Consider the following 14,354-nt stretch of genomic DNA (forward strand, 5'->3'; position numbering starts at 1 on the left):
CAGCAGCTTCCTGACACTGGCCACTAAATGTGAGTTTGACGTCCACCCATACAACCAGGTCTTTTTCAGTGACCATTTTGCCCAGTGTTTTACAATTAAGCACATAATTATACATACTATTTCTTCTGCACAAGTGCATGACCTTACATTTATCCCCATTAAAGCTCATTTGCCATTTATCAGCCCAAGCTTCTAGTTTACATAAATCTTCCTGTAATATAAAATTGTCCTCCTCTGTATTGATTACCCTGCAGAGTTTAGTGTCTTCTGCAAATATTTAAATTCTTCTCTGTATGCCTCCTACAAGGTCATTAATATGTTAAGAAGCGGGCCCAATACTGACCCCTGTGATTCCCCACTGCTAACTGTGACCCAGTCCAAATGTGCTCCATTAATAACCACCCTTTTGTTTCCTATCCCTGAGCCAGCTCTTAACCCACTTACACATATTTTCCCCTATCCCCATTGTTCTCATTTTATGTATCAACCTTTTGTGTGGCACCGTGTCAAGTTTTTGAAAAGTCCATGTACACGACATCCACTGCGTTTCCTTGGTCCAGTCCAGAACTTACCTCTTCATAAAAGCTTATCAGATTAGTCTGACAGGAACAGTCCCTCGTAAACCCATGTTGATATTGGGTCATGAGGTTATTCTTCTCCAGATACTCCAGAATAGTATCTCTTAGAAAACCCTCCAGGATTTTACCCACAGTTGAGGTTAAGCTTACTGGCCTATAATTTGCAAGTTCACTTTTTGTCCCCTTTTTGAATATTGGCACCACATTTGCTATTCGCCAGTCCTGTGGTACAGACCCTGTTATTATGGAATCTTTAAAGATTAAAAATAATGGTCTATCTATGACTGTACTTAATTCCTGCAGTACTCAGGGGGGCATCCCATCCGGGCCTGGGGATTTGTCAACTTTAGTGATTTTTAGACGCTGCCGTACTTCCTGATGGCTTAAGCAGGTGATATTTAATGGAGAATTTTTGTGACTACTGATCATGTTATCCGTCATGGGATTTTCTTGTGTAAATACTGTTGAAAAGTCATTTAGCATATTGCTCTGTAACCTAACTGAAGCGAGGGAGAGGTACCGTCCTTTTATTTTCAGTAGGTTTCCTGTCCTGACTGGGCGGATCCCTCTCTCAGGTGTGCTGTCATGGGTTCTGGAAAAATCGGCTACCGGTAAGTAACCTTGGTATTTTTTTTTGGGGGGGAGCACTAAACTTTATCAGCGTGCCCAAGAGACAACAAACAGGCAACAAATACGCAGCAAAACCTTCTTTTTGTAAGCAGCTTCTTTAATGCGAAGAGAGCAGGTTTTGCCTGCAGAAAAAAAAAATGCAAAAAACGCAGTGTGTACATAGCCTAAAACTACAAATTAAGCCTCCATCTTTCTTGTGTGGAAAAAAAAAAAAATTAGTGATTTTTATCAGTTTGGTCCATGTGTCGCTTTATTACCATCAAAGTTTGGTCAGAGTTTCTGAAACAAAAAAATGATGGAGGTTTCTTAAACTTCTATCAAAGTTTGTGAAAATCGGACAACACGCTGAAGGCATCAAGTGCTGTACGATTTTTTTTTTGTTTGTTTTTTTCACGGACTAGTGTTGGCGAGTTTGATCCAAGACTGTCCATATTTTTCTATGGATCACTCGATCCGCAAGAATACACAGACGTGGGAACAGCTCCATAGACTATAATAGGGGCAAGTTCTATGTGATGTGTGAATGAGGGCTAACCGCACAAGCCGAGCTCTGCTACATCTGTTACTCCATTAGTAAATTATATTGTGCCCTTGTACCAGATCTTAATTGCTCAGATTATGACTAGTCTGTCGATGGACTATATGAGAAAAAATGTCCTTTTGTTTCTTTTCAGCTTGGTGCCAATCACAGAAGCCAGCGTTGTCATAGCCATTTCCTCCCCTCACCGAGACGATTCCCTGGACGCCGTGAAGTTCTGTATAAATACATTAAAAACCACTGTGCCGATATGGAAGAAGGTGAGTGCAGGAGGATTAACCCACAACGCAGTTAATATTCAGTTTTGCACTTCGGTCTTTTTCCTTCTGTTTTTCAAAGAACTATAACGTGTTTTTTCGTTAATTTTTCCATTGACCTCACAATTCGAAGGTTCGTTTTTAGCGGGTATTTGTAATTTTGAAAGCTGTCATTCATTTTGCCATAATATAACTTAGATTTTTTTTCCCTTTCAGTACAATTGTGATGGGGAACAAAAAAAAATCCATTCCACCCATAACTTTTTGGTTTGTTTCATTTTACGGCCTCCATTGTGTCATACAAATGAATTGTCAATCTGATTCTTGTTTAGCCGTTTTTATTATTATTATATGCCTTAAAAAAATTCTGAACTTTAAGACGTCACTGAAAAAATATAAATCCTCATTATCTTGCGAGACCCTATACTAAATGCAAAAACAATTCACTGAGAAAGTTCAATAACAGACATTACAGAAAATCGAAATCTGGGACCTTCTGCATCCTATTGTGCATTTATCTGGATATGGTATTGAAAGTATGGATTTTTTTTTTCTATGATGTCTTTTATTGATTTTTGCCTTTTTTTTTTTTTTTTTTTCATTGCGCAATGTCAGGTTTCTCCGGCGCCGGGAGCAGCAGCGATTTGCATACATGCGCGGTCACATACCAACTAGATGTTCGCTGAATTAAGCGAGGGCAGATAAGTTGTCAGAATGTGTCCAGAAGTATGCAAAACGCACATGACCACCAGCTCCAGATTTCCGGCACCGGAGATTCTTTGCACTGTGCTCACTGTAAACATTCACAAGTCTGCAGTCACATACAGAGACTGCAGACTCCCCACCTACCCAAGACCCCAACCCCTAAAACCTTTAAGGCTTGTTTCTGTTTGCTTGCCGAGCTGCAGTTTCTATACATACCTCTTATGAGGTACATTCAAGGTTTAGATCTGTTTTTTTTTCCTTGCATTTTTGGCTGAGGTGCATTGATTGAAGAAAGGCATTTTTATTTTTAATGGTGTTTCCTATATTGCTTTATGGGTTGATTTATTTTATATCTTGATGGATTTGATTTTTCACATCATATTGCTACTGAATACCACTGCTTTTATGAGTGGGAGCTGGCTGTATAACCCAGCCTGCACCTGCCCTGTATGGAGCGGGCTCAGCCCCTGGGCCTGCACTCTTACGTACTTTTAGATCTTGGGGAGTTAGGCTGGAGTCACACTGACGAAATACTCATGCGATAATCGCATCGCACTGCACGGACTGGCCGGCACCTCTCCTGACCTGAGCATGACAGCAGGATGGATTACTATGCAGCTGTCAAGCTCAGGTCAGGAGCGCAGACAGCCAGTGCAAGGTTTACAATCCGATTCTCGGACGCGGACAAAAAATACGCCAGTGTGTCTCTGCCCTTAGGGTGCTAAGGGAAAGTTATTGATCCTACTGATGATTGTAATGCCTGGCCATCAACCATTACCGTCTGTGGCTAATCTCCATGTATTTGGTGGAAGGCAGTGGACTTTCTACTGATTTTTCTGTTTAGGATTTTTCCAAGAAATATATAAAAGGTTTTGAGAAGCCCATCCACATGTATTTTACTGCAATATGTCACAAATTTCCAGTGCAACGGCCATACCATAGAACGGCCATGTCTGTACATAGGCTTTTTTTTTTTTATTAAACTTTTGGTAATGAAAGTATATTACGTTTCTGATGGTGTCTACATTGACAACGTAAAGAAAATGTTTGTTGAAGTGACATTTAGAATGTCACTTAAAAAAAAAAAATTGTGAAAAGGTTTTAGTAAATTTTTTTTAGGTTTGTGTTTTGCTTTTCTTTTATATAACATATGTATCTTTTTTCCTCCCTTACAGGAAGTGTATGCAGAAGAAGGCTCCTCCTGGAAAGAAAATAAAGAATGTTTTTGGACAAAGTGAGAAGGCAAATAATGCAAATCTGAGAGCTGCGTGACTTTTTTTTTTTTTTTTTTTTTAAATGAGGTTCTCCAATTTAGTGAAAATTTTACTGCAAATTTTTTTTTTTTCCCAACCACCATAATTCCTGCCTTATATTACCCAAGTGAGAAACTAAACTGCCCTTAATCTTTAGGGGTTTTCTAGTTAAAAATATATACTAAAATGTGCATTTAATGGTAACACAACCGGTATACATGTATATGTATGTCTGCTTCACCCCTGTATTTATTGCAAAAAAAGGGGGAGACAAAAAAGCGCAATAGGGTCTTATCCACGTTACAAAAGACAGTATATCATGAAATATGCTCACCTGGTTAGGATGAGATAAGAGCGTGTAGGTAGCGGCTGCTGCAGATCCACAGGTCTTCAGTGACCAAAGAAATGATGAATCCAAAGGGAGTTTGTAGCTATATTCCGCGCTGCCGCTTTAGACAAATTCCAGGAGAATGCTGTATGATTGCAGTGGTTTTATTCTACGCGTTTCAGGGGTCTCATGCCCCCTTCATCAGGAAATACCACCTGATGGTGGTATTTCCTGATGAAGGGGGCATGAGACCCCTGAAACGCGTAGAATAAAACCACTGCAATCATACAGCATTCTCCTGGAATTTGTCTAAAGCGGCAGCGCGGAATATAGCTACAAACTCCCTTTGGATTCATCACCCCTGTATTTGGGAGCCCAATGATGCAGGAATTTCCTGTGTCAGCATTTGATTGAAGGGGCTGGCTGACTTCTGATGTGAATGACTGAGCCAGGCCCCTTGTCTATGTATTTCTTGGCTATTATGTGATGAATGCTCATCAGGGGTACACAATATCACTGCTGTATCCTCAAGGACTTGTGCACGTGTCTGCATTTTTGGTCCGAGTGCGGTTCAAAAAAACAGCTGGCATTCAGGCCAATTTGAGATAAAAAATAATCGCTACATGCCCACAAGTTGGATCTGATATTCAGACTGCTTTCAGCTATAAAAGTCAATGAGTCTGTGGAAAACATCGGACTGCACTCAGATGACATCCGAGTGCAGTCCTATTTCTAAGAACTAACACAATGGAGAAGATGGAGACATTTGTTTTCCATCTTCACCACCTCCGAGAAAATCAGATCACACTTTTACAACATTCTGATCAAAGTGTGATTAGCGTAATCTCCTGATTCTCTCGGATGAGAGAATATACGCTGGTGGGACCCTGAGACAGAGGCGCTGCCCTAAGCAGATACCTCTGAAAAAAGCATTCCACGTGCAGTAAAAGGGACAAGACTTGTTATATCAATTCATGTCTTATATTGTCAAACTGCCTAAAATAAAGTGTACGTCTTAGAATTTTTCATTCAAGCAAAATATTCTGTGGCAAAAAAAAGGAAATGTTGCAAAGCATGTAATAACAAAAGTCTATGCACATCCGTAAGAGGCTGAAGGTGCGGTCAGTCCGCTAATAACACTGATAAATAAACGTGTCCAGAAAAATCGTAGACTTGGAGTGATCATCAGTTGCCTAAAAGATACCCGTGGCACAGCACCACTACTGCCATCATGCGCCTGTGAACGGGGATCTACTGTAGAGTTTGGTTGATTCCAGAGAAGACTCTCCGTCTTGTTACCCCTTACATTTAATAGGACGACGTTTGTAAGTTTTGTCTCAGAGTGATGACGTTTTTAATCACTGACAGGCTGTGGATGCGTCTTCCTCTGTTTTTGGAGGCACTTGGGGTCTTTGATTATTACACTCACGTGAATGTTGTATCTTTAGAAATGTGTCTGCGTATTCTGGTTTGTAGAATTTTGGTAGAATCTTCCATAAGGGAATGTAGTGGATCTTTCACTGCATATTCACTTGCGGAAATCTACTTACAACGCAAGCAGCGTGCATGAGATTTTAGGGGTTCGCTCACAACGGCGAATGACTCAGACAAGTGCAATCCGATCCAAAAATCAGATTGCACTATCATTTTTCTGAGCTTTGCATAACTCCACCCACAGCACTGATTGGGAGCTTTCTGCCTATGCACAGTGTACACAGAAAGCTGCCAATCCGTGGTGAGGGCGGAGTCATACTGAGCTCATGAATGTGGGAGACTACACGGCAGCAGGTTTCCTAGTCCTCAAGTGAAAAAATCCCTGATGTATCAACAGGACATTATCAAAACTGCAGCAAGCAGCCCAGTAAGTGACACATCACTGGAATCAGGTGGCAAAAACCTCATGACAGATTCCCTTTTAAGAAGTGTCATGCACTCTGGGCATTCCCAAGTCTGCAGTTACACACTGACTGCATTTGGACCCCAAAACCAGACAATCCCTCTAATAAAGGGACACCTTAAAAAGAAGGGCCCACTTACTATAGAAATCAGTATAAGTATGTGGCTCTGTGACTGCAGCGACCAATTGGTGATTAAATGCCGACACGTCGACCAGTTTGTAGACATTTATTCTTTAAACGTTTTTAAAGAAAATGCAAATTTTTTTTTTTTTTTATTCAAGTACATAGAAACTTATAGAAACTGTACATTTATAACATTTTTATACAAAAGGTAACCTGGGGCCACAACTATCCCAAGAATAGAACTTGTAGCAAGGAGAACGTTGCACACAATTTTTATTTTTTTTTAAATTTGACCACATTCACATGGTCAGTATTTGGTCAGTATTTTACACCAGTATTTGTAAGTCAAAATCAGGATCAGTCAGAGGAAAAGTATACTAGAGGCACGTCACCTCTTCTGGATTACCCCTTTAATTGCAGAAGACCTTTATATATCTAAAACTGATCACTGATTTGGCCGATGAGGCCGTCTCTGTTCCTGTTTTGTTCCACAAGTTCTGCCTTGTATGATTGAGCACCTCAGAGCAAAGCACTTTGTTTTCTGCAGCGATTTTGCTTCGTATTCTGAACAGTCAAAATATATTAAAATTTGAACCTCTGCAGATTTTCTAGTTTAAGCGATCAGACATATTTACATCCAGTGTGCCATCCAGAAATATAAGGCTTCACCACAGTGCGTGCAACTGAGTATCCCTATAAAGCCCGGGCCTGAGAGGTTATAGTCACCTTCACAACCAATATTACTTTTTATGGCTCCTAAGCATCAAGAATAAAAAAGGATCAACTTCATTTAAATGAGTACTAATTAGAAATCTGCCCGTGAATGCCGCTTCTGTCGCCATACTCCCAGGTATATGTTCACTAAGGCTGGCCTACAAGATGACTCTAGCCACCACACCTGTTGCGGTACCAAGATTCAGTCGATGTCTCTGCTACATTGCAGCGCTACACACAGGTATGGGGTTTTACTGCCACCCCGAGAGTACTGCAACACAAGAAGCTAACCTCGTTGGAAGTTTTGCAACTTGCTTGTCACAGTCGCAATGCGACACCATTCACTTGTATAGCTCATCTCAGACAGATGTCTGTCCAGCCTGTGTTTGAAGACTTCCATTGAAGGAGAACTCACCACTCTCCTGGCAGCCTGTTCCACTCATTGATCACCCTCACTGTTATAAAGTTTCTTTTTCTAATATCTAATCTGTATCTTCTCCCTGTCAGTTTTATTTAATTGCTTCTCGTGTTTCCATGTGCAAATGAGAATCATGATCCCCTTACACTGTGACATCACTTAAGATACTTATAGACAGACTCAGAGTGCGGAGAAAATGCATAAAAAAAAATTTCTCCATCGCCTCCATTCTATCAGTCTGTGGAAATTGGACTGCACTCAGATGTCATCCGAGTGCAGTCCGATGTTTTCCACAGATTCACTGCCTTGCATGGCTGAGTGCGATCCGAATATCAGATCAAAACAAACTTAGGCATGCTAAGATTTTTTTTTTTTTTTCCTCCTCGGACAGACTCTGTCCAAGAAAAATCTGACATGCGATCCAATGTTTTGGAGAGTAAATGCAGAGGTGGTCAGATCAGTTGTCTCCCCCTGATTTTCAGACACATTTACAATATAAATAGAGGTAAATATTTTACATCAGTTTACAATACAAATGAGGTTTCGCCGTGATTTATATTTAATGGTGGCTCCATGGGGAAAATACTGTACAATGCTGGAGCTTATTAAGGAGGTGACTGGGCAATAATCTGCCATGACCACAGTATTTCAATATTTGCCCCGTGTAAGGGAGAGTCTCCCTACACCTCTAAGTAAAGTATCTGTTAATACGTTACAAAAACAAACTTTATACAAAGACAAGAAACTTACATTATATTATTCTAGATTTTCTACAAACATTTCATCAATTTCCAGATCTTCTATGGTCAAGAATAAAATATGTTCATCTGAATGTAAAAACATGATGTCTACTTTACATCTTAAATGTACAAAAATGTTTTGTAAAGTATACCAGACCAGCTAGTGAAGTTGTAAAAAAAAAAAAAGATAAAGTACCACAAGCTGCCCAGCAGTTTGATAAAGTTAATTTTGTAAAAAAAAAAAAAAACACTAAATTTGATTTCTTTAAAAACTTGTAAAATAAACCCCAATTTTAACAACTCTCCCAAATAATCTACATCTTTAATTTAGTTGCGTAGTTTCAGCAATTTCATCTTCGGTTTTTTGAAGTTTTTCATATTTTCTTTTGAAGAATCCAAGCTGGAAAAAAAAATAGAAAACAAAAATGGAATTAATACAGCAATTCTCCATTTTTGGACTGAAGCGTCTTCAGAATGTAGAGGACCTGATCTCTGGGGGCCACCTATTGCAAGTGGCAATCCTAAAAGTCGATATCGACCCTTTAACGAGCTTTGTCGCATGACTTAGGATAAGAAGCCAAACCAGAAACTCTATTTGCAGACACGTGTTTTGGCATGTTGCCTCTCCTCGGTGCAAAACAAGAGCTTTTATTTGGCTGTATGAGAGACCTTTGACTGGGGGGGCCTAAGGGGAGATGTTTCTCTTTGAAGAGAGTGCCAAGCCAGAGTAAGGAGACTTACAGGCCATGCAATGCTCTACTGAGAATTTAAATAAACAAATAGCTTCTTCAGAAGGAAGAGGACTAGATCTCAGGTGCCACCAATAGAATTAAGTCAGATCTCATACTTTGCACTGATGAGGGGCAAACACTGTGAAACACGTATCTGCAAATGGAGTTTCTGGTTTGGCCTTTATCGTACATCATCTGGCAAGGCTTGTTAAAGGGTCGATATTGTCTTTTAGGATTGATACTTCTAATAGGTGGTGCCAGACATCAAGTCCGATTCCCTCTGAAAGGGATATTTGCATATTAAGTGCGCCACTCTATGCAAGAAGATAAAAATCTACCGTATAGTATTTTGGGTGGTCCCATGAAGAATAAACAGAGAATATGGATGCACATGATTGCTTTCAAGAATCGAAAAAAGCTGCATGAAAATCCCAGAGGGCTATAACGGCAGTCACTTTGGTTATAGCTTCTGAGAAGGAAGCAAAAAAAATTGCTGAAGTTAATTTCCACAACCTTCCAGAAGGGGGCGACAACAATTCGTGTTTACTGAGGAGCGTCCTGTAATGCAGCGTCCGGGCTCCGTGAGGTGCTGAGAATCAGGATGGATCTTATAGACAAGTGTGAACTGCTCACCCGTAAACTCATCCGCAGGGGTACAGCATAAAATAAATAATAAAATGGGCATTCAATCTGTATAAGGACATGTTATAGGCTCCATCCAATAATGTAAAGCCTTGCTGTGGATTTCCAAACCTGCTGCATATTCTGTTCTGCTATAGATTTCTTTGGGATTTTAATGGGTGATCCCCGCAAATACCAAATCGCCAGAGAAATGCACAGAAAAGGCTATTACTGTCCCGCATACCTTCCACAATGCAGCCACCAAAGCAGCGAGAAGTATGAGCCCGGCAATCACGCTTCCAACCACCACCCCTATAGGGACGTCCGCTTTTTCACCAGGTTTTATAATGATGAGAGGAATCTGTTAAAGAAAGAAATAGTGAATTGAACCTGCAGTCGTCTGATTGCCTGTCATTCAGCATTGCAGTATGGAGTGAAATTAGCAAGATTCTGTGCAACCCAGCTGCAGACTTAGGAATCCTCACAGTGCATTGTCAGTTTTCTCCAATGCCAGGGCCGAGAGTGGGCAGTCATGTGACCGCAAGTATGCAAATTACATATTTCCGGTCACATTCCGACTAGACTTGTCTGGTCTCACTCAACTCACTTGTACTGAGTGAGGCTGCACACGTCTAGTCGGCATGTGACTGCATGTATGCAGATCATATAATTGTGGTCATGCACCCACCCGCTCTCAGCACTGAAGAATCCTGACAGCGGGCAATGTCACATATAGCAACTGCAAATTTGAGAATCAAGTGAGGACAAGTCGTGTTGTGCAAGGGAGGAGGGGGTGATGGATGCATAATCATATGCCCACACAGGATCAAGACCCTTAAACCCACCGGTCACAGAATAACAAAAGCATTTAAAGAGGACTTTTCACCAAAACTTTCTTGTTGAGCCAGACCTGGACACAATGTAATAGTTGCTGCAGACAATAAAAACTTTTTTTAATTTATTTTTTTATTTTGCCTCTCCGTTGCGGCGATATTAGCAAGATATATGGCACTTGAGTTAATTTAAGTTATGTCCAAGTGGGTGTTATCAGATAGTTTTGACTGGGGGTTGGGTGGGGAGGTATTTATTCACCTGAATGACGTTGCCCAATCATAAGCAGGATGAACACTCATGAGAAATAGAACACGCCCACAAAATAACTCAGGGCAGGTTTCTCTGTTTGAAATGTTTCACAGCCCTTATCTCCTGGTCTAACCTCCTGCTTGGTTAGAAAGTTAGAAAACATAATTCTCCCTCTGTACAAATCACTCGTCAGACCACACTTGGAGTATTGTGTGCAATTTTGGACTCCAGTGCTCAAGAAAGACATTACTGAACTTGAAAGGGTTCAAAGGCGGCTACTAAAATGATTGGTTCACTACAATACCCAGAAAGGTTATCAAAATTAGGTCTATTTACTCTAGAAAAGAGAAGACTTAGGGGAGACTTAATATATATGTACAAGTATATCAGAGGGCAATACAGAGATCTCTCCAATGAACTGTTTGTACCAAGGACTGTGACAAGCACAAGGGGGCATTCTCTTCGTTTGGAGGAAAGACAATTTCTGCACCAGCATAGAAGAGGGTTCTTCACGGTAAGAGCAGTGAGGTTCTGGAATTCTCTTCCTGAGGAAGTGGTGATGGCCAACTCACTGAATGAATTTAAGAAAGGAATGGATGCTTTTCTTGTGTGTTACAGTATAGAAGGTTACAAATAACAGAATATTATAGGTAGATGGTTGACCCAGCTTAGGGGAAGGAATTTTTTTCCCTATGGAGAAAATTGGCTTCTTCTCTGTGGGTTTTTTGCCTTCCCCAGGATCAACAATGCAGAACAGCTGCACTAAAAATAGGCTGAACTAGATGGACATAAGGTCTTCCGTCAGCCTTCAAAACTATGTTACTATGTTAAAATGCCAAGAGTCAACTAGAGAACGGATGACTAACACTTTTCAGATAAGGTCCTAGCAGTCAGTGAGGGGAAGGAGTGTAGTTCAGCAGAGTTTAGGAAACATTTTCTCAGCTCTCCTCCTCTCATAGCACTGTCACCTCTGCAGTACTGTCCTTCCCCCACACGGCCTATTCAGAAATGTGTCCGTAATCACACTATTGTCTGTTGTGCTCATTGCATTTGTAATCTGTCTGCAGTGAGATCAGGCTGTCTGTCATTATAAATCTCACACAGGAACAGCCTGTCCTGAGCTTTTGTGGGAGTATGTTCTCCCAGGTATTGCTGCATGCTTATATTTCTATCAGAGGGAGAGGTACACACTCACAGTGAACACTATCTGATAACACCCACTTGGACTTAACAAAAATGAACTTTAGATGTCCAAATACTTTGCTAATTTATCTGCAACAGAGAGAGACCAAAAAAAAATGTTTTATTCCACTCTGCAGCCACTATTACATCGTGAGTTCAATTCAGCGTAAAAAATTTGGAGAAAGATCCTCTTTAAGCAGTCAATATCTAGCTCCTACCATTGCTGTTAGAGGCCTGTGCTGGCTGTACAACACAGCCGACACCTGGACAGTGTAGGCTGCGGATTCAGCTCCTGAGGCCACTCCACACACGTGAACCCGTATAGATATTGGGAAGGGTTTAACAGGGTTTTCCTGGGGCTTTAATATTGGGCAATATCAGGTGCAGGATCCCATGATGATTTAAAAGACCACTGCTCACCAGACATGGCACAGCATCATGTAGTGGCCGTAGACGGTACTGCATGCTCTCTCCCATTTACTTGTATATTACACTCACCAATAGCTTGTTGTTGCTGACGACAAAAATGTCAGGATTAATTGTTTCTAGTGTTGCAGTCGCTATCAGCTCCAGTGACTGGAATGATGACTGAAAGACAATGAAAAGAAAACCTATTGTTACTTACATACTATACATGGATGGAGCTGTGTATTAGAAAAAATGGTCTGCTGCTTCAAATTATTCGGAGGGGTTATTTACTAATTAATGGTCCCAGGGCGCTGCACAAAGTAGAAAAAAAAGGAACCGGAGCTGCCCCTCCACTCTCAACCTTGTGTCTCCTACCAGTCTCCTTGTCATGACTGTTTTATGTTAGGAGACCAGATGGAGGCGCAAGGTTAAAAGCGGAGGAACAGCACCGGCCCCAATGGTAGGTATCACTTTTATTTTTAATATCTATGTGCAGCATCTTGGGACCGTAATTAAAGACGTGATTACTCAGTGACTGGCTGCAGCAGTCAGAGGCATAAGTATTCAGTGATTGGCTGCAGCTGTGACGACCCCTTTAAATTATTCTTACAATGGTATTGAAGAATGGAGATTCACTTTAGACCACATTCACACCTGTGGTGCACAATATCTGAATGAGGTCAAATGGGCCACATCAAAAAGTAGATTTATCACACTACGTGGTGAGACCCAAACATTTTTTTTTCTTTGTTGAGCGGTATAAAAAAAGAATAATAATTTCAGCAGGTCAGCAGCCAACGGCCATTTCACCCTCATGGGGCTTTTTCAAGGTGCTATTTGAAACAGCCGTTGGCTACTGACCTGCTGATTATTGTTCTTTTTTTATACCGCTCCACAAAGAAAATATCCGTTTTATCACTCTCCATGGCAAGTGCCAATCTACTTTTTGATGTGTTACATACCTCATATTGCTGAAAGGATCACCCAGGTTCTGATTTTTATAATCTATGACCTTTAATCAGAGTGAAATATATTCTAGAAATTAATCCGCAATCATAAGAATAATAATCAGTCCCATCATTGCCTCAGTGTGATTTCCAAACCATATCCTAATTAGGATGATCATGTCTTTTGTGCTATATTACATCTTTAACTGCAGAAGTTTCAACTTTCTGTTAGTGAAATGGAATCTGTCATCAGGTTTTTGCTATCCAATCAGAGAGTAGCCTGATGTAGGGTCAGAAACACTGATTCCAGTGATGTATCACTTTCTGGCTGCTTATCGTCATTTTGATAAAATCAGTGTTTTATCTGCTGCAGATCTAGTAGTTCTCTGAATGCTCAGCTGTGTATAACCCCGCCCACACCACTTATTGGCAGCTTTCTGTGTTCACTGTGCATAGGCAGACACCAATCGATAGGGGAGGTGGGGTTATACTGAGCTCATGAATAGGGAGGACTACATGACAGCAGAATCAGTAAGTGACACATCACTGGAATCAGGGTCTCTGTCTCTACATTTTGCTGCTCTCAAACTATGTGTCAAAAAACCTGGTGACAGATTCTCTTCAACAACTACATTAAATGTTCTCACATGAAGCCACATGCTCTGTAATATTACACTCCTCAACATTGATATTGCAAAATCAAGTGGACAAAGTCGTGGAATTAGTGGAATTATTGAAATCACAGGATGGATAGACATTTTATTGAAATGCAAGTGATGGAAAAATAGAAACATCATTTTCAAAACATCTTGATTTATTCAGTATGGAGTATGAGCACCATATGCAGACTTATATGCGTCGGCTGCTATGAATTGGGTTATTCTTCAAAGGGTCCCAGGAGCCAAAATGACCACGGCAGGCCACATGTTGTTCATGCTACTGTGAGCAGCATGCATTGCCTAAACGTGCTACCATGGCCTACAGCGACTTTTCTCCCATCGAGCACATCTGGTACGTCATTGGCCGACAATTACAAAGGGAGCTGCCAGCAGAGGATCTTGATGATTTGCCCAAGTGCATTCAGTGGAGCAGAACATTCCTCAGACAAAATTAATGACCTCACTGATAGAGGACAGGGCTGTAAGTGTGGGGATTTCTGTAGACAGAGCTTATACTCAATGCTGACTAAATCAAGATGTT

General features: G+C 40.8%; 2 protein-coding genes across 3 annotated transcripts in view; one reads left to right on the forward strand and one right to left on the reverse strand.

The window, feature by feature from the left end:
* Nucleotides 1-4,417, forward strand: part of LOC141096678 (molybdopterin synthase catalytic subunit-like) — a 56,274-nt gene extending 51,857 nt beyond the window's left edge. The window contains exons 5-6 of the mRNA XM_073583394.1: nucleotides 1,883-2,006; nucleotides 3,884-4,417. Coding sequence (XP_073439495.1) covers nucleotides 1,883-2,006; nucleotides 3,884-3,946 — 187 coding nt within the window. The 3' untranslated portion in view covers nucleotides 3,947-4,417. The remainder of the gene's footprint in view (nucleotides 1-1,882; nucleotides 2,007-3,883) is intronic.
* A 1,982-nt stretch (nucleotides 4,418-6,399) lies between these two features.
* The window catches only part of ITGA2 (integrin subunit alpha 2), a 192,664-nt gene continuing 184,709 nt past the window's right edge, over nucleotides 6,400-14,354 (reverse strand). For both annotated transcript variants that reach the window (XM_073583396.1, XM_073583397.1), the window contains 3 exons: nucleotides 12,298-12,387; nucleotides 9,779-9,895; nucleotides 6,400-8,582 (listed from right to left, as the gene is read on the reverse strand). In XM_073583396.1, the coding sequence (XP_073439497.1) occupies nucleotides 8,505-8,582; nucleotides 9,779-9,895; nucleotides 12,298-12,387 (285 nt within the window). In that variant the 3' untranslated portion in view covers nucleotides 6,400-8,504. The remainder of the gene's footprint in view (nucleotides 8,583-9,778; nucleotides 9,896-12,297; nucleotides 12,388-14,354) is intronic.

This window comes from Dendrobates tinctorius, unplaced genomic scaffold (assembly GCF_039654945.1).
Source record: "Dendrobates tinctorius isolate UK_male_01 unplaced genomic scaffold, ASM3965494v1 ptg000078l, whole genome shotgun sequence".
NCBI lineage: Eukaryota > Metazoa > Chordata > Amphibia > Anura > Dendrobatidae > Dendrobates > Dendrobates tinctorius.